A 19,997-nucleotide genomic window follows, 5' to 3' on the forward strand; every position below is an offset into this window, starting at 1 on the left:
ACCAAATGTTGTCCTTGCGTCTCGCCAGTGCTGAAATTCAGGATGCCAGGTCTGTAAACGATACTTCCCAATAATTGGATCTTTTCAAATAACATGTCCTTTTGGTTGTATGTAACAAGCAAGGGACTGACTGTGCTCAACCAGCCTGTGCTAGTAAAATTCACAACAGTTTCTACCATTAGATGTAATTCTGCAATTAAACAATTGCTGTTGTAAATATACACAGAGTGAATCTATTTCAATTTATCAAACTGGTGACAGCTATTTGTTGATTCATTTTTCAGGGCTATGCCCTCTTGGCCAATCAGTGCCATCCTGCCTCGCTTAAAATTTAAACAAAAGTTGCATGGTAAATCAGCACTCATGAATATATTCTCCATGCCAATGCCTCTACCAATCACAGTCCAGTTGCCATCCACTCAGTGATAGAGTCATACAGCAAGGAAACAGTCCAAACAGTCCATGCCGAACATAATCCCAAACTAAACTCGTCCCACCTGCCTGCTCCTGGCCCAGATCCCTCCATACCTATCCTTTTCATGTCTTTTAAACACTGTAATTATACCCACATCCACCATTTCTTCAGGAAGTTCATTTAACACATAAATCACACTCTGTGTAAAAAAATGCCCTTAATGTCTGTTTTAAATCTGTCTCCTCTCACCTTAAAGAACGTGTCCTGTAGTCTTGAAATCCCCAATTCTAGGGAAGAGACAATTACCACTAACCCTATGTATACCCCTCATGATTTTAGAAACTTCTATTAGGTTGTCTCTCTACCTCCGAGTGAAAAAAATTCCAGCCTATCCTGTTTCACCTTATAACTCAAACCTTGCATACCTGGCAACACCCTGGTAAATCTCCTCTGAACCCACTCCAGCTTAATAATATCCTTCCTATATAACAAAGTGTGGAGCTGGATGAACACAGCAGGCCAAGCAGCATCTCAGGAGCACAAAAGCTGACGTTTCGGGCCTAGACCCTTCCTATAGCTGGGCCATCAGAACTGGGCACAGTATTCCAGAAGAGGCCTCACCAATGTCCAGTACAACTTCAACATGGCTTTCCAACTACTATACTTATAGAACATATAGAACATAGAACATTACAGCACAGTACAGGCCCTTCGGCCCTCGATGTTGTGCCGACCTGTCATACCAATCTGAAGCCCATCTAACCTACACTATTCCATGTACGTCCAAATGCTTGTCCAATGACGATTTAAATGTACTTAAAGTTGGCGAATCTACTACCATTGCAGGCAAAGCGTTCCATACCCTTACTACTCTCTGAGTAAAGAACTGATGCAGTAAAAATGTTGGTTCCACCCTTGAATTTGGATTCTTGCAAAATCTGATTGCACTGGAGGAGGTGCAGAGCAGATTCAACACAATGCTGCCTGGTATGAAGCATTTTGGTTATGAGGCTAGGTATGTGCAAGTTGTTTTCTTTGAAGCAAAGAGATTGAGGGGGCATGACTTCGGCATACAGGATATGAATGGCATGAATTGGGTAAAATAAAGCAGCTGTTCCCCTTAGTTGAAAGATCAGTAATGAGGCTATACTTTTAAAGAGAAAGGTAGGAGGTCTGGAGGGGATGTGAAGAGATGTTTTTTTCATCCAGAGTGTGTTGGGGCTATAGAATGTATGGAAGGGTAGTTGGGGTGAGTAACCTCACACGTTTTAAGAAGTACTTGGGTGAGCCGTTGAAGTATCATAACATTAAAGACTATAAGCTGAGTGCAGGAAAGTGCAAGTTGTCTAGGCATATTTTGGTGTACAGGCTTGATGGGCTGAAGGGATTCTTCTACTGTATGAATTTAATGATGGTTGATGAAAAAGTTCAACAACATCTGTATTTTGTCCGCAAAACTTGAGAATTTTATATTAAATAGATTGTAAAATTAAGGTATGGCCGGGCAGATGGAGTGACTAGCACGTGGGAGGTCATGGAATAATCATGTATCTTTGACAAACACATCTGCAGGCAACATCAGCAACTGCATAAGTTTGAGCTCTGGGTTTCAGAACTCATGTCATGGCTGGACTCACTGTGTTGGATCCACAAGGCACTGACTCGTGAAGATTACATGTTTAAGAAGGTGGTCACGCCACAGCTTAGGAATGAATATGCAGACACAGAGAGGATGGATGACCACCAAGCACTCTAGGAAAACCAGGCAGATAGTGCAAGAGTGCACGAAGCTGAACTTGTTTCTTAACTTGTTTTCTCCATTGGATAGAAACACAGAAAATAGGAGCAGGGGCCCTTTGAGCCTGCACAACTATACAATGTGATTACAGCTGATCAAGCAATTTCGGTATCCCACTTCTGCTTTCTCTCCAAACTCCTTGATCCCTTTAGCCACAAGGGCCACATACAGCTCTCTCTTGAATATATTTAACAATCTGGCCCCAACCGATTTCTGTTCTCGAGAATTCCACAGGTTCACAACTCTGAGTGAAGAAATTCTTTTTCATCTCAGTCCTGAACACCTTGTCCCTTATTCTTAGACTGTGACACTTAGTTCTGGACTTCCCTAACATTGGGAACATTCTTCCCACATCTAGCTTGTCCAGACCACCAGGATTTTACGTGCCCCTATGAGATTCTCGCCTCATTCTTCTAAATTCCAGTGAGTAGAAGCCCAGTTGACCCAGACTTTCTTTATATCAGTTCAGGGCCAATAGGACTGGTATTAGATGATGTCTAAGACCATCAGGGGTTGTAGCCTTACACTGAGATTTGCGAGTGTTGTTGGAGAGGGTTTAATCTAGATTCATATGCGATAGTCTTAGATTGGAGGGAAGCAAACTGGGAACAGGTAGGAGGAAAGTAGTATGCAATATCAGAAAGTAGACAAAATGAAAGCAAGCATCAAATAGGATCAGGGTATGGAAGAATGTTAAAAAGGCAAAGTTAAGACCAAGCTCTCTGAATGTGCACAGCATTCACAACAAGGTAGGTGACTTGAAAATACAAGTAGAAGGAAATAGGGATGATTTAACTGCTGTTACTGAAATATGGTTACAGGAATAGGAACTGAATATCAAAGGGTAATCATTTAGGTACAACAAACAAACAGGGAACAGGAAATCGTCAATTACAACCGCAACATCTCCTCTCCACCATCAGCAAACTGATGAAGAGTTCTTGACATATAAACTTCTCAGTGATGCTCACTTTAGGTTGTGCCAGGAGCCACACAGCTCCTGAGTTGTCATAGCCATGGTCTAAAAATGAAACCAAAGTGTTCAACAGCAGAGGTAAGGCGATCGTGACTGTCCTTGATATCAAGGCTGGTTTTGAGCCAGTATGTTATCAAGATGCCCTAGCAAAACAAGAATCAATGGGAACCGGAGGAAAACAATTCGCTGATTGGAGTCTTACCTACTGTAAAGAAAGATGGCCGTAGTTGTTGGATGTCAGACATCTTAGCCCCATGACATCTCTGCAGGTGCTCCTCAGGTAGTGTCTTAGGGCCAAAGCATCCTTAATGCTTCATCAACAAGATTCCTTTCAGAATAAGGTCAGAAGTTGGCAAGTGCTTAGCATCATTCGTGATAGTCATAGTCTGTGATCAAATGCACCAATATCTGTATAAAATCCAGGTGCATGAATGTTACTTGCCACGTAAATGTCAGGCAGATTTCCAACAAAAGCAAATCAAACAATTGTTCTTCAACTAAATAAAACTGTAGATGTTGAAAATCAGTAACAACATCAGAGATTGCTGAAAAAACTCATCAGCTCGAGCAGCATCCATAGGAAGAAAGCAGAATTAACATTTCATGTCTGGTGACCCTTTTTCAGAACTGATTTTAGCAACACAAAAGTGATCATTTATGTTGAATACGGGGCTGGGGAGCAGGAAGTAGTAAAAATAGGTGGAGATGGAGCCCAGAATGAGAGAAAAATGGGTTGTTTGTAGTAGCAGCCCACGTGACGACAACGTCTCTGGTGTATGGGGTTGGGGTAAGGACATGGGACAAGGAGCTCAGGCTTAAAATTATTGAACTCAATATTGAATCCTGAACATAGCAGGGCCTTCAAGCAGAAAATGAGATGCTGTTCTTCCGATTTGTGCTGAACTTCACTGCAGCAAGCCCGAGACAGAAATGTTGAGCCAGGGAACATGGTGGTGTGTCGAAGTGATAGGTGACTTGTAGCTCAGGATCTTTTTTGTGGACAACATAGGTGTTCTGCAAAATGATCACCCAGTCTTTGGTGCAGCTCCCCAGTATAGAGGAGACCACACGGAGAGCAATGCATACAGTGGACTAGATTGAGTGAAGTACAGGTCAATTGCTGCTTCGCCTGGAATATGCGTAGGGGGCCTTTGATAGTGAGGAGCGAGGAAGTAAACAGGCAAGTGGTGCACCTTCTGCGATTGCATGGGAAGGTGTTATGGTAATGTAAGATTGGGTCAGGAATGGAGGAGGAAGGACTAAGGTGTACCAAGGAATATCTGTCTGGAGTTGGCATCATGATGGACAGTGAGAGAGAACCAGGGGACCATAATCACTGTTGTGGGAAGGAAGAGAAGGGTGAGGGAGTGCAGAAGATGAGTCGGACATGAATAACGACCCCATCAAAGTGGCTGGAAATTCTCAGTTGAGGAAGAAGGTGGACATTTTGGAGGCCTGTTTATACATGTTGGTATCACTGGAACAGATACACCAGGGGGAGCGTCTTTTATGGAAAACAGGATATGACTGATAGAGTCATTCAGCATTAAAACAAACACTTCGATCCAACCAGTCCAAGCTGAACATGATCCCAACCTAAACTAGTCCTACCTGCCTGGTCCAGGCCCATATCACTGCTAACTTTCCTATTCATGTACTTTTCCAAACGTCTTTTAAATGTTGCAATTGTACCCGCATCCACCACTTTCTCAGGAAGTTCATTTCACAGGCGAACCACCCAATATGTAAAAGATTTGCCCCTTGTGTCTTCTTTGAATCTGTCTCCTCTCACCTTAAAAATTTGCCCCCCTTGTCTTGAAATCCCCCATCCTAGGGAAAAGGCAACTACCATCAGCTCTATCTATACCGCTCATTATTTCATAAACTTCTATCAGGTCACCTCTCAACCTTCTACAGTCCAGTGAAAAAAGTCTCAGCCTATCCAGCCTTTCTTTATAACTCAAACCCTCCCTATCTGGGAACACCCAGGTAAATCTCTTCAGAACCCTCTCCAACTTAATAATATCCTTCCTATAACTGGGTGACCAGAATTGGATACAGTAGTCCACAAGACACCTCACCAATGTCCTGTAGGACCTCAACATGTTTTCCCAACTCCTATTCTCAAATGACTGAGCAATGAATGCAAGCGTGTCAAATGCCTTTTTAACCACCCTGTCTATATGTGACACAAACTTCAAAGAATTATGCACCTGCATCCCAAGTCCTTCTATTCTACAACAATACCAAACGGCCTACCATGAATTGTATAAGCCATGCCCTTGTTTGTTGTACCAAAATGCAATACCTCGCATTTGTCCAGATTGAACTCCATCTGTCATTTTTCAATCCATTGACCCATTTGATCAAGATCCCTCTGTAATCCTAGAAAACTTTCTTCACTGTCCACTATGTCACCAATTTTGGTGTCATTTCCAAACTCACTAGCTATGCCTTCTATATTCTTAGCCAAATCATTTATAGAAGTGACGAACAAAAGAGGACCCAGAACCGATCCCTGTGGAACACCAGTGGTCACAGGTCTGCAGTCCGAAAAATGTCTCCTGCAATTAAGCCAATTATGTATCCAATTGGCAACCCTGCCCTGAATCCCACGTGACCTAACTTTACTAATTAGTCTACTGTGCAGAACCTTGTCAAGGACTTCATTAAAATCTAAATAAACAATGTCACCTGCTCTGCCATCATCAATCTTTTTGGCAACTTCCTCAAAAAACTCAATCAAGTTTCTGAGACATGCTTTTCCTCAGATAAATCCGTGCTGACTATCCCTATTCAATTTTTGCCTCTCTAAATGTCCATAAATCCCATCTCTTAGGGTCATCTCCAACAATTTACCCACAACTGAAGTCAGACTCACAGGTCTACAGTTCCCAGTTTCTTCTTTACAACCTTTCTTCAACCAAGGTACAACATTAGGCACCCTTCAGTCATCAGGCATCTCACTTGTGGTAATAGATGATGCAAATATTTCTGCAAGGGGTCTTGATTCGAAGTAAGTGTGGAAGCTGGTGTGTTTGTAGTGGAAATCAGTGGCCAGCCTATTCCCAGAAATGGAAACAGAGAAGTTGATAAAGGGAAGGGGGGAGTCAGAGATGGACCAGGTGAAGGTGACAACAGGGTGGAAATTGAAAGCAAATGTATTAAACTTTTCTAATGCTGGTTGAGAAAAGGAAGTGGGACCGATCATGGCATCATGTACTGGAGACAGAGTTGTGGGAGGGTGCCTGAGTAGAACTGGAACAAGAAATGTTTCATGAACCCCACAAAGAAACAAGCATAACTGGGGTACCCAATGGCCACACCTTTGACTCAAAGAAAGTGAAAGGATTTAAAGAAGAAGTTCCTTGATGTTCAATGGCATTCCCATCACTGAGCTCCATGTGTCAACATCGTGGGGGGTTAAAATTCTCCAAAATCTTACTGGACCAGCCAGATAAATACTGTGCTTACAGCAACAATCTAGGGATTTGGCTGCATGTAACTCCTCTACCTTAGCGATGCTTGCCCAGCATCTACAAGGCATAAATCAGGAGTTCGAAGGAGTACTCCACTCTTGCCTGCATGAGTGCAGTTCGAGTATCACTCAAGAAGCTGTGTTCCATTTTGCACATTGCAGCTGCTTGATTGCCACCCCATTTGCCATCTTCCACATACATTTCATTCACCACTGATGCACAGTTGCAGCAGTGTGAGCTACCTAAAAGACTATCTGCATGGTTTCACTCAGGCTCCTCTGACAGCAGTTTCCAAGCCAATGACCTCTATCAGCTAGAATGACATGAGCGCAAGACGCACGGAAACAGTTCCACCTGCAACTTCCCCTACAAGTCATACGCCACCTTGACTTGCAACTATATTGCTGTTCTTTCATTGTCACTGGGTCAAGGTCTTGGAATTCCCTTCTTAACAGCAGTTTTTTTAATCCATGATATGTGGGTACTGCTGGCCAGGCCAGCATTTATTGTCAATCCCTAACTGTTCAGAGTCAACCACAATGCTTTAGGTCTGGAGTCACATGTAGGCCAGACCTGGTAAGGACAACAGTTTCATTTCCTAATAGGCATTATTGAACCAAATTTTCTTTATTAAATTTAAATTCCACCATCTGCCATGGTAAGATGTGAACCCGGGTTCCCAGAACATTACCTGAGTAACAGTAATACCAGGAGCCTTCACCTCCCTCATTCAACAAGGGAGCTCCACAGTTTGAATCTGAGCTGAGAATTGTTCAGATCAGCTGCAGCAGCTCCGTAGTCCTAATTGACGTCAATGACTTCGGGAAAGGGCAAGGGAGTAAGTATTTAGGAAAGTAACTTGATAAAGGTGCTAGTTGACAAATAATGCAAGAGAGGAGAATTAAGAGAAGTGTAGCCAGCAGGGATGGTGATCAGGAGGAATGCAGCGGAGATACAGTGTGATTGCACAAGAGTGGGTGCAGAGGAAATTCACCATGACACTGCAATCATTTATGAAGAACAACAAAATTGCCTGGGTCTTTTTTCCTCAGAGTAGAAAAAGCTGAGAGAAAACCTGACTGAGGTATGCAAAGTTGAAGGAGGTAGACAGAAAGAAACTCTTCCCCTTAGGAGTTAATAACCAGGAACAGTTTTAAAGTAAGGAGCTTTCCCTTGCAATCCGTTACCCCCTTCCCCACCTCCCCTGCATTCCCTTAATGCCTTCCTCAGCCTTCCTCTGTACCCCTCTTCCCTCCACTACTTCCCTTGTTTTGTGTTCCCCCCCCATGTCCCACTTGCCCTCTCCTCTCACCCCTGTCATCACCATTGCCTCTCCCCTGTGCCTCTGTCCCATCAGCTTGACACCCTGCCCCACTTTTGTCTCCGTTTCTCCCCCTCTATCACTGTGCTTGGCACTTTGCCTTGCATCCTTCCCCCTTGAACTCTTCCACCTTTTCCCCCTAGTAAAGGGGTCAATAAATGACAGTTTTAAAGTAAGGAGCAACAGACTTAGACGGATTTGGAGAAACATTTTTCACCCAGACGATGGTGGATATCTGGAACTCATGCCTAAAAGATAGTTCAGGCAGGAATCATCAAAACATCTAAGAAGTACGTAGATGAACAATTAAAACACTACAGCATACAAGGCCATGGCTCAGGTGCTGGAATATGGGATTAGATAAGAGAGGTAGATGCTTGATGACTAGTGCATTCACAAAGGGCCAAGGGACTTCTTTCCATGAATTAAAAACTCCATGAGCATAGGACATGACAGGAGAATGTAAAAAGGTATGGTCAGTAGGTTTGGGGGTAGACAGTGCTGCAGTGGAAAAGGTACCCAGATCAGCGTTAACTTAATGAAGAGAGGTAAAGGTGGGTAAATAGCTCTAAGTTGAATTGTACTTGCAGAGTCAGCAGCAGTCACCATTATGTATTTTTAATCAATTTGTTCGAAAGTGCTATCACATACCTTTGCAGTTGGATAGAGTGGACACAGAGATGACGTTTCCACCAGTAAGAAAGACTCAGATACGAGGGCATGGCCTCCAGGTGTCTGGACAACTGTTTAGAACCGAAATACAGAGGAATTTCTTCAGCCAGAAGGGAATGAATCTGTGGAACTCAATATCACAGAAGGCTGTGGAGGCCAATTCCCAATCTTTAAGGCAGAGAGAGAGACGGGTTCTTGTACAGGGGATTGAGGGTTACAGACTGAGAATGGGATTGAGAAACACATCAACCAAATGGTAGTGCAGGCTCGATGGGCTGAATGGCCTAATGCTGCTCCTACATCTTAATATTTAGCAGGTGGGAATATGAACCTGGGACTTCTGACTCAGAGGTAGGGACATCACCACTACGTCCATATTACGGATGATGCAATTACCGAAGATTTTGTGGATAGCTTTAATCAACCTCTTTTGACATATTTTGACACTGCTCTGGGAAAGATGCGACTCTTATCTCGGAGGTCCGGATGTTTTCACTGCGCCACGAAAGCCCCAGAATTGGGTGAAAAAAAACAAACCGTTGGTCCAAACGATTTCGGCTGTCGATTGTCCAGCAGAGCGCCGGGTCCACTGCGCAGGCGCAGTAACCGATCGTCTCTCGATTGCTTCGGTTTGGACCGACCGATTGACTCTGAGATCGATACATTGACCTCCCGCCGTAACGTCCATCGCTTTCAATATGGCGGCGGCGGTGGTGGTGGCTGTGGTGTTAGGGACAGAGGCAGCTTTCGGAAGAAACTTCCGGAGAGCGGCTCAGAGTTGAGTACCGCAGTCCTGCCTACGTGAGGCTGATGGATGGGTCGCGACCTGAGCAAATAAGCGGCGCCCCAGGCGGAACTCAGCGGACTGGCACGCGGCTCAATGGCGACGCGAGCGATGGCCTGGCTTCCTCTCCGTCCCGGAGGGTTCGACTCCAGGAGCGGGGGGCAGGTGAGAACTGAGGGGTCCGCCATCGGGCGGTATTTTTGAGGGAGGAACGTGAGGGTAATGATTGCAATCACTTCACTAGCCTTCCCTTTACCACCCCAACCACCACCCCCCAGCCTTCCCCTTACCTCCCCTCTCCACCAACTCCCTCCCCTCTCCACCAACTCCCTCCCCTCTCCACCAACTCCCTCCCCTCTCCACCAACTCCCTCCCCTCTACACCCTCCACCCATCCACCCCTGCCTTCCTCCTTACCATCCCATTTCTCCTGTACCACCCCCCTTTTTCCCGCAAGCCCACTCTCCCCGCAAGCCCACTCTCCCGCCCCCCCCCCCCAACTTCGCCCTTCCCCTTACCACAGTCCACCCCAAGTCCACCTCCTCCCGTCCACCCCCTGTAAGTGAAGAAAGTGGTATCAGTACTTGATTACTGAGACTCACTACTTTGCTGTCTGTGGTGTGAATTGGTTAAGTTGTGGCTTTCTTGCTCACAGCCTTCATTTCCTCATTTTGTGATGGTTCCTTTTTTCATAATTTCACCAACAAGCTTTAGTGAGTAAATGTATTGCTTTGCAAATTTAAATGCACGCATGAGAATGACAGTGGCAAACATTTTATTTGAAAAATATAAATTCTTGATAAGAAACACGTGGAAGAGGAAGTTGTGTAGTGTCCTGCTCCGGTGCAGATAGTGTGAATTCAACATCACTTTGGCACTAAATTTGTGTAAATGTGTTCTAAAAATCAAGTAATCTATTTTGTTGTCTGTCAGTAGTGTGTGCCATTACAACAGTGTTATGACTAAGTGAGTTAGGGTGATTTGGCGCCACTCCTTTTCACCACCTCTTGGTTAGTGACAGCAGTTTTTTTTGTATGATGCAGCTCTTACACTTTACTTAAAAAGTAGCATTAGTCAAATATTAAGAAGCCAATTATAGGGTTTTCTTGAGTAAAAGAATTGACTGAATTGACTCGTGATAAACCGCAGCATCATACGTAGACATGGACACAGGTAATACGTTTAAAAGACAGTCTGCCTTGCATAGATAGGAAGAATGGAGATCCTTGCATTTAAAAGGTTGTTTCATCCACTAAAGATCTTAGGTATTACGATCAGATAATTTAAGTTAAAATTCGATGGTCCATGTTTACCACTATAATTCTTCAAGTTATAATAATGCCGAAAAATAATTCCAAATTCCTTGACGATTTACTGATTATCCTGGAAACTTTTTTTGTCAAGTGATGAATGAGAAAGAGCTGTTAGACTGGAAAAATTGATAGTCCAGGATCAGTGACTGCACAGATATGAAAATTAGTTGAGGCAGAGTACATAGCTGTTATTTGTCAAATAGGAAAAAAACTACCTGGCGTTGTGTGTCAGGAATCAGTTTTATATGAATGATATGGACTTTGGTATGGAATGCATAATTTAAAAGTTTGCAAATGGTCCACATTTTGAAAAGTTAATCAACGACAAAGCAGATTGCAAGAGTTATTGACTGGTTAAGGGACAGATAATTTGGTAAATAACATTTAATCAAAGGTGGAAAGTGACATAATTGGGAAAAGCAATGAGGAAAAGCAGTGTAAAGCAACTGATCAAATTGTGAAGATACAGGAGCAGGAATGCATACACTTGAGAAACACAGATGTTGACATGTTATGAGGCAAGTTAAGTAAGTTGTTCTTAAACCATTTTTTCTTCAGTGTATATCATTCTTTGCACCCTATATCTTTATATCACCAAAGAAGTTGTACTAAAGCTTTACAAATCACTTTCTTAGCAACTCTGGCTTAGAAGTCTTAAAGGATGTTTTAACCAAATTGTATCAATGGCAATGGACCCACTAACTGGAGAAATGGGAGAAGTAAGGCCTCTGGCTATGCTAGAGAAAGTATTTCCTCTTAGATTTGTGTATCAACAAAACTGCAGCCACTTTTGTATCCACCTCAGGTTATGCCCTTTAAGAGGTTTCCCTTCAAAAAAAAATGATTCATTAGCAATGCTTGAAATTGAGGTGTTTAGACAGAGTTCTTTGGCCAAAACTGTTTGCAGTGCAAGAGGGATCATTAACCAGAGGATATGGTTTTTAGATAATTGGCATTGTAGCCAGGGTTTGAAGGGGATATGGAAAACTGGAAATTTTTCTTTTTAATGTAGCCAGTTATAATCCAGATTCATCGCCTGAAAGGGTGCTGGAAGTAGTTTCAATGTGACTTTCCACAAATAATCTAATCTACTATATTTGAAAAATAAATATTTGGAGGCTTCAAGGAAAGTGCTAGGGAGTGGGACGGATTTGTAGTTTTTTCAGAGTTGACTAATGTCAAATTCAAGCAGCTTCCTTCTGTGGTTCTGTGCTTAAAATTTGCATCCAGGTGACACGGGAGATGTGGTGCAGAAAATGTTTAGCACATCTGTCTGTGCCAATCGAACGTCCTTACATCTTTTATTATTTAAATCTACAATTGTATCCCTCTTTACCGTTCTCCCTCAAATGCTTGATAGCTTTCCCCTTAAATGCATATTTACCATTGTGGTAGCAAGTTTCTCAGTTAGATTTCAATTTCTTGGTGCCATCATATATTGATGGCTCTAATTATGTTGTTTGTTACGAAAGCAAATATCCCCCCATTAGATTCGTGAGTCAAAAAAACTGCAACCGTTTTTATATCCACCCCAGTTTTGCCCTCCAATCCCAGAGAACTTATCTTTAAAAATTAGACTTCAGTGTGTGACCTTTCTTATTCTTTAATCATTCACGAGATGAGGGCATCGCTGGCTCGGCAGCATTTATTGCCCATCCATAATTCCCAGAGGGCAGTTCAGAAGTCAACCACATTGCTGCGCGTATGGAGTCACATGTAGGCCAGACCACGTAAAGATGGCAATTTCCTTCCCTAAAGGACATGAGTGAACCAGATGGATTTTTTAAACAATCGACAATGATTCACGGTCATCATTAGATTCTTAATTCCAGATAATTTATTGAAATCAAATTCCACTATCTACAATGGTGGGATTCGAAGCCGGGTCCCCAGAACATTATCTGGGTCTCTGGATTAACAGTTGAGTGATAATACTGCTAGGCCAATGCCTCCCCTGTTTGAAAAAAACTTTCAAAAATTTTTTTGAAAATTCATGTGTGCTTGGTAACTGGCTACTCTTATTCGTAGTCACTTCAAAACAAAATTAATTTCATTGGAATATGACTATTCCCTTGCAGAAGTGATATTGAGAATCTGATAACCTCATGTTCTTCCAGGTGATCATCGAGATATCTCAGATTTTTTCGGGTTATCAGACAGCTTTCCTATTGCCCAAGGCATGAGAGAGCCTGCAGATTCCCAGCTTTGATGTGTTGCCATTTGTGACTATTACTGCATTGCCATCTTAGTCTATGGAAAGAAGCCCTTGAGACATTATTGAGCTGTTAAGTGAATAAACAGACTTCAGTTTGCAGATCTGACAAAGTAGAATTTCCCAGTCCTCTGCCTGAGATTATATCTGCATTCACTTCATTTACAAAAAAATAAGGGTCTAAATTTGAGTATATAACATCTAAGGACAAGGTCAGGGTAGATTGGTGCAAAGTGGATATTTGACACTTGGATCCTGCATTGCTGCTTGTAGTTGAAGTCCAGTTCTTGTTGGGACGGATGGGAAATGGTGGTCACAAGATTAACTTCCTCGTTGACAGATAAGATAATGGAGAACGGAGTTGGAATTGTAACCCACTTTATAGGGTGAGGGAATAATGTAGTAGAATCTGTTTTGAAAAATAACAATTCTTCATTTCTGTAACATTTTGAGGTTTGAAAATTTCAATAGTTCGGTTGACATAGATGAACAGGAGTTGGTATCAGTGTTAACTTTACAACAAGCGTGAGCAAAAATTGTGTTTGTGTCAATTATCTGTTTAAGATGGGGTTTTTTGAGAAAGTGAATTAAAAGTATACTATCACACTCTTCAAGAATATTGCTGGGCAAATGGAGCACTTTTCAACCTTTGGTGTTCTTGGCCTGATGCAAAGTTTCCTCATTTTCTATTCTTTGCAATACTACTGGGGACACTTTTGTTTTCTCCACTGGTGCTCCTTCAAACCCATTTAAATTCTGATAGTTTTACACTTGGACTACATCTTTTACTCATTTTTTTCAGATTTCCAGCAGGCTTCATCTGCCTTTTCTTTCTCCATTTTAATACCTGTCAAAAATACGAGGTATTCCTGCAGTGAATCTGTTGTTTTGATGTTTATATTAACATTTGTTCAAGCTGTACATTCTCTGAAGGGAAGTATGCCAAACGTTTTTGCAGTTTAGCAGTACAAAAGAAAAGCAGCAGCATTTCAATAACTATTTTTAATTTGCTGTGAAAAGCTGTTTCTGCAGCTCTTAGACGATTACCAGAGCTGTTAAATGTGTACGTTTTAGCATTGCCTTTAATGCTTTTGACTTTTTTTCAAGTGATTCTCTTTTTATAATTCAAACTATAATTTCTTTTTCTAGGAACATGTGGAAACCCACCTAGGATACTGGAAGGAAGAATTTGCACAGACTTCTTGACCCCTGCTGGACAGTGTGTCGACAATTGTGAAATTGTGAATTTTCAAAACTTTGATGTAAAGGCGATGTGGTCTTTATCTGTACCAAAATACAAGCACAATTTGCACTGCTCTAGGTTTGAAGACAGTAATAGCCTTAATTCTGAAGACTCTGGCATTCCCACACTAGAAATTGCAAATCCAGAGCCCATCCATTGTGGTGTATTGAATGTTAGAACAAACCATGCTGATTCATCCCAGATAATTGGATTGGCACCTGATAAACTTGGACAAGGTTCAGGTAGTCTCCCACCTGGCATGTGTTCACCGGCTGTGCGTCTTGAGACTGACAGTGCGTTGCGAAAATCTTCAACATTTCCTCGTTCTGGTTATGATAATGTGAAGCTTTACAGTCCATCAAGCAGAGGAGCAAACAAGGCTGATGAGATATCTGTCAGCAGTATTTCAAGCTTGAGCACGGAACTGTCCACAACTCTGTCTGTTAGCAATGAGGATATTCTAGATAGTTTGGTTACCAGTGACTCCAGTGCAATTGTAAATCTGGAAACTGATGAGGCACAGTTCACTGACATCAGTTTAAATTCTTCCAGAGAAAGCTACAATCAAGCTGACAGTCCTTTGGAACAAGAGACCAAATATAAAAGACTCGGCACACTAGCCAACTTTTTTACCAGGTATTGTGTATTCTAATTAATATTTTTTAAACCTCACTGCGTTTCTGGAAACAGGAGGAGGGGTGGGGCTGGTATGTTTGCTGTTGATATATTAATGTTAACATAGCCGCCTTCTCAGTGCAACTTGAACTACAGCAATCTGTGTAGTGGAAGTATGCCAGCAAAGCTATATTTTGTCTTCACTAATATACATATTATTAATTTGTGTTTTTATTCTTTTATAGGGTATGGGTGTTGCTGGTTAATGCCTCTTGAGAAAGTGGTTTTGACCTTTCTGCTCGAACCACTGCATTCCATGTGTAGGTATACTATTAGGAAGAGAATTACAGGTTTTTGACCCAATGAAGGAACAGTCATGTAGTTCCAAGTTAGAATGGTGTGCAGCCTGGAGGACAGTTGAAGATGGTCCTCATGAATTTGCTACCCTTGTTCTTCTGTGATAGAGATGATGGATTTGAAGGCTGCTGTCAAAGGCAAGCTTGGCAAATTGCAGGTCATTTCGATTATGATGTTTGTGGACAGAATGAATATTTGTGATGGATGGGGTGCTGGTCAAGCTAGTTGCTTTGTTCAGAGATGACTGCTGGTAGTTTAACCTGAAGGTCACTTGGCACAGGGAGAGGTTGAGAAGGAGCATTCTTCATAATGACCTCAACTGATGCAGGAATTGAACCCCCTGTGTTTCACACTGCATCACTAACTGACTGCCAACTGAGAATATGGAATTTAAAATGCACACAAATCGGCCGTGATCTTATGACATGGTGGAACGGGCTTGAGGGGTCGAATGGCCAAGTCTTACTCCTAATTGTATGTAAATGTATGATAAATGTAGCTTTCTTTAGTTGGATTAAGTCTGGATCTTGATGTCAGCGCGAAGTGTTTGATCAACTAAGCAATTATAACTGCGCAGTGTTCTGTTCCACTGAAGAAGAAAAAATTCCCCTTTGACCTTATATTGAAAGAAAGTTTTTTTATTTGTGAATCACTGGAAGACACTGTTCTAAGGATTGGATTTAGTACAATGTTGGTCCAGTGCTAGCAGTTAGTAGCAATACCAGTTAATAGTAGGATTACACTGGGAGGATAAATGCAATGTTAGCATGCATTTTGAGAGGGCGAGAATACAACAGCGACGTACTACTGAGCCTGTATAAGGCTCTGGCCAGACTGCATTTGGAACAGTGTGCAGTTTTGGGCTCTGTATCTGAGAAGGATATGCTGAACTTGGACAAGTTCAGCGGAGATTTGTAAGAGTGATCCTAGGAATGAAGGGCTTGTCTTGTGAGGAACAGTTCAGGACTCTGGGTCTGTACTTCATGGAGTCGAGAAGGATGAGGTGTATCTCATTGAAACTTACAGAATACTGAGAGACACGGCTTGAGTGGAAATGGAAAAAGTGTTTCCACTCGTTGGCGACATCAGAACCCAAGGGAACAATCTGAGTGAAGGGATGACCCTTCGGAACTGAATGAGTAATTTATTCAACCAGGTGTGGTGAATTTGTGGAACTCATTGCTGCAGAAGGCTGCAGAGGCCAGGTCATTGAGAGTATTTAAGACAGAAATGCATAGCGTCTTGATTAATTAGCTGATTAAGCTTATGGAGAGAAGGCAGCAGAATGGGGTTCAGAGACATAGTGGCCACGATTGAATGGCAGAGCAAACTCACTGGGCTGAATGGCCTAATTCTACTTCTATATCTTATGGTCTAAATTGGTGTGCTTCTTTGACGTTGCAAAATGTTTGCATCACACATTTTGTGCAAATGCATCTCCTGATCGAAGAGATGATAGTCTCAAACTTCTCTTGTGCTGTGGTTTTTTGCTGCAGTAATTTAGGTGTTTCTGAGAATTGTGATAAGTTGGCATATAAATGCGATGTCTTTTGTGATGGCAACTGCAATCTGTCCGTCTTTGTCTCCCATATCTAGAGTCAAGTCTGTTTATAACCCTTTACAGATATGAATTTTATTACTTTCCTACAAACGGAAATTTTGGATATTTTATTTGGGCATCTAAATGTGCTGATTCAACTGCTCATCTAAAAACAGTACAAATCAAGTAGTATGGTAACAAGTGTGTGCATTGTGTGGAGTAATATTTCAGATGTGATCTTGTCTCATGGAGCATAGTCTAATGTGCAGGTACAGGTTCTATTCAAAACAATGTTTGGGTCAGACATAGTAGGAACTGTTGATTCTAGAGAATCTCAGACAGCAAGGTGTAAAGCTGGATGAACACAGCTGGCCAGGCAGGAAAGCTGACACCTCAGGTCAAGACCCTTTCAGCGCAAGCATGTTTCAGGGCTGCCTAAGGCAGTAATGTAAGTGGAAGCTGAGGCTCGTGAGGAATCCTCTTGTCAAATACAAGTAGGGTTGGAATTACAAAGGTCTGAGCTGTGCTAGGTTGATTTGTATGATATCAAATAGTATTGTTCATGGTGATTATTCCTCACCCCTCTGTTTTTTTTTCTATCCTGTGATATCCTCCAAACACAACCAATATCAGCTGAATATCTTAATGTAAATTTGACTGGAGAACCTGAGTGTTGCATTGTTAAAATGACTTCATAAATGTCATTATTCAGGAACTTTCTTCCTAACAGCATTGTGGGTGTATCTGCACCAAATACACAGCAGTAGTTCAAAATGGCAGCTCACCACCTTCTCAAGGGTAAGAACGATAATCAATAAATGCTGACCCACTTAGCAAAGTCCACTTTGAATGAATAAATTTTAAAAATTAGCCTTAAAATCAGCAGCATAGCTGCTCCGGAAAATATCTACTGGAATGTCCTGGGGCAGCACAGAGGCTCACTGGTTAGCACTGCTGACTGCCAGCGTCAGGGATCCAAGTTCAATTCCAGCCTTGGGCGACTGAGTGGATTTTGCATGTTCTCCCCATGTCTGTGTGGGTTTCCTCCCACAGTCCAAATATGTGCATTTTGGGTGGATTGGGCATGCTAAATTGTCCATTGTGTCCAGGCTATGTGGGTTAGCCATGGGAATCCAGTCCTACAGGGATAGGGCAAGGGGCTGGGTGGAGGTGGAATGCTTTTCGGAGGGTTGGTGTGGACTCGCTGGGCAAAATGGCTTGTTTCCACACTGTCGGGATTCTATCCTGTAATTCTAGGATGGTGCAGTTGTCCTGTGAGCCCCTTAACTGTGTGCTTCCCTTAAACTGGAAGGAGATTAATGCACAGGAATATTTAGTTTTTAAAATATTTAACTGATCCAGGTAACGTACCAACTGATTAGATTGAAATCAGTATTGGAGGAGCCACTTCAGGAAATAATAACGGATGGCATTTGTGACTCCTTCGACAGAGCAGGACACTTCAACATAGTTTTAATCAAGCTACGTTTTTGTGTATTATTTGAATTTTTGAAGAGCTCGCCATGACAGCAGTATATAGGACTTTGAAAGTAGACTTTCAAAGGGATTTTGACAAGTTACCGCTAAACAGTCTTTTGTCTGATTGACATACTTGATCCCTCAGTTTCAATCCCACCTAAAAGACCCAAATCAGAATTGTATTTGAGTACTCACCCTGATGAATCCCTCAAGTAATGCTTGAAGCTCAGTATTAACCGTGATAAAGGAGTTCACTTGATAAATAACCCAGCCACTGGACTAGTTAGTGTGGCTGCAGTAAGTACAGTGTTCATAAATATGAAAATGAAATCTGACAAAGATAACTAAATCAGTAAAAATAAGAGCTTTTGAATACTGTGCAGAACAAGAATTATGTCCTAATGTTATGGCTGCATCTACAGTTTACCACTACAAGTAAGTGATCCATCTGCCTTTCAAAACCCTTCCAATATCTACAAAGTACAAGTCAGGAAGATATTCTCCTCTGTTCCAATAACACTTAAGAAGTTCAGCATCATCCAGAAATTGATTGGAATTCCCAACTTAAAGGTTGACTCACAACGCCATTGGTGCGCCCTGTCTGTAGTATGTTCTGTCTGATGCAACGTAATGATTCACCAGGGTATCTCAACAGCGTCTCCCAAACCAGTGGCCTTCACCACTAGCAGGATAAAGGTTGCAGATGCATGGGCATAAAACAATGTGCAAGGTGCCGCCTCAAGTCACACCACGTTCTGACTGAAAACTAATCATAGAAACCCTACAGTACAGGTTGAGGCTGTTCGGCCCATCAAATATGTACTGACACTCCAAACCCCTCCCACCTTATCCCTGTAACCCTGCATTTACTCTGGCCAATCCACCTAGCTGGCACATCTCTGGACATTTTGGGGCAACTTAGTGCAGCAATCCACCGAAGTGGCACGTCTTTGAACTGAACTATTGTTCCTTCGTTGTCGTGTCTCTTCCAAATAAGCAGTATGAGAGCATCTTTACCATGGACTACAGCATTTCAAGATGGCTCCCCACCATCTCAGAAATATTTAAGAAGATACATAAAAACTAGGAGCAGGTGTAGGTAATCCATCCTCTTGAGCCTTCTCTGCATTTGATACGATCATGGCTGATCTCATCTTGCTTCAACTCTGTTTTGCAACCCATTGCTGAAAATCTCTGTCGTCTTAAATTTCCGAGGGGAAATGGAAATCATTGCTGGACTTGCCAGTATTCTGATCCAATGAATTAATTTTTCAAGAGTATTCAGAGTAATACAGCATGGAAACAGGCCCCTTATTCCCAGACTGGTCCATGCTGACCACGATGTCCACTCAGCTAGTTCCAGTTGCCTGTATTTAGTCCATAGCCCGGTAAACCATTCCCATCCATGTACCTATCCAAACTTTGCAATTGTACCTGCCTCAACTACTTTCTGTGGCAGCCCATTCCATATAGGCACCACTCTTTGCGTGAAAAAGTTACCCCTCAGGTAGTCCTTTAAATTTATTCCCTCTCACCTTAAACCTATGCCGTTTAGTTTATAATTCCCCATCCCTGCGGAGAAAAACTGTGTATAACATTCATCCTGTCTATGCCCCTTGTGATTTTATACATCTCAATAAGGTCACCCTCATTCTCCTTGGTCCCAAGGAATAAAGTGTCATCCTGCCCAACGTCTCCCTAAAACTCAGGCCTAGTCTTGGCAACATCTTCGTTATCCTTCTTTGCACACGTTCCAGTTTAACTATGTCTTTCCTACAACAGGGTGGCCAAAGC

General features: G+C 42.3%; 1 protein-coding gene across 1 annotated transcript in view; it reads left to right on the forward strand.

Annotated features, from left to right (window-relative positions):
• Window positions 1-9,364: 9,364 nt before the first annotated feature.
• LOC125457457 (TBC1 domain family member 14-like) overlaps window positions 9,365-19,997 on the forward strand; it is a 73,732-nt gene continuing 63,099 nt past the window's right edge. Inside the window, exons 1-2 of the mRNA XM_048541656.2 lie at window positions 9,365-9,610; window positions 14,119-14,848. Of these exons, the coding sequence (XP_048397613.1) occupies window positions 9,472-9,610; window positions 14,119-14,848 (869 nt within the window). The 5' untranslated portion in view covers window positions 9,365-9,471. The remainder of the gene's footprint in view (window positions 9,611-14,118; window positions 14,849-19,997) is intronic.

The sequence above is a fragment of the Stegostoma tigrinum genome, chromosome 1 (genome assembly GCF_030684315.1).
Source record: "Stegostoma tigrinum isolate sSteTig4 chromosome 1, sSteTig4.hap1, whole genome shotgun sequence".
Taxonomy (NCBI): Eukaryota; Metazoa; Chordata; class Chondrichthyes; order Orectolobiformes; family Stegostomatidae; genus Stegostoma; species Stegostoma tigrinum.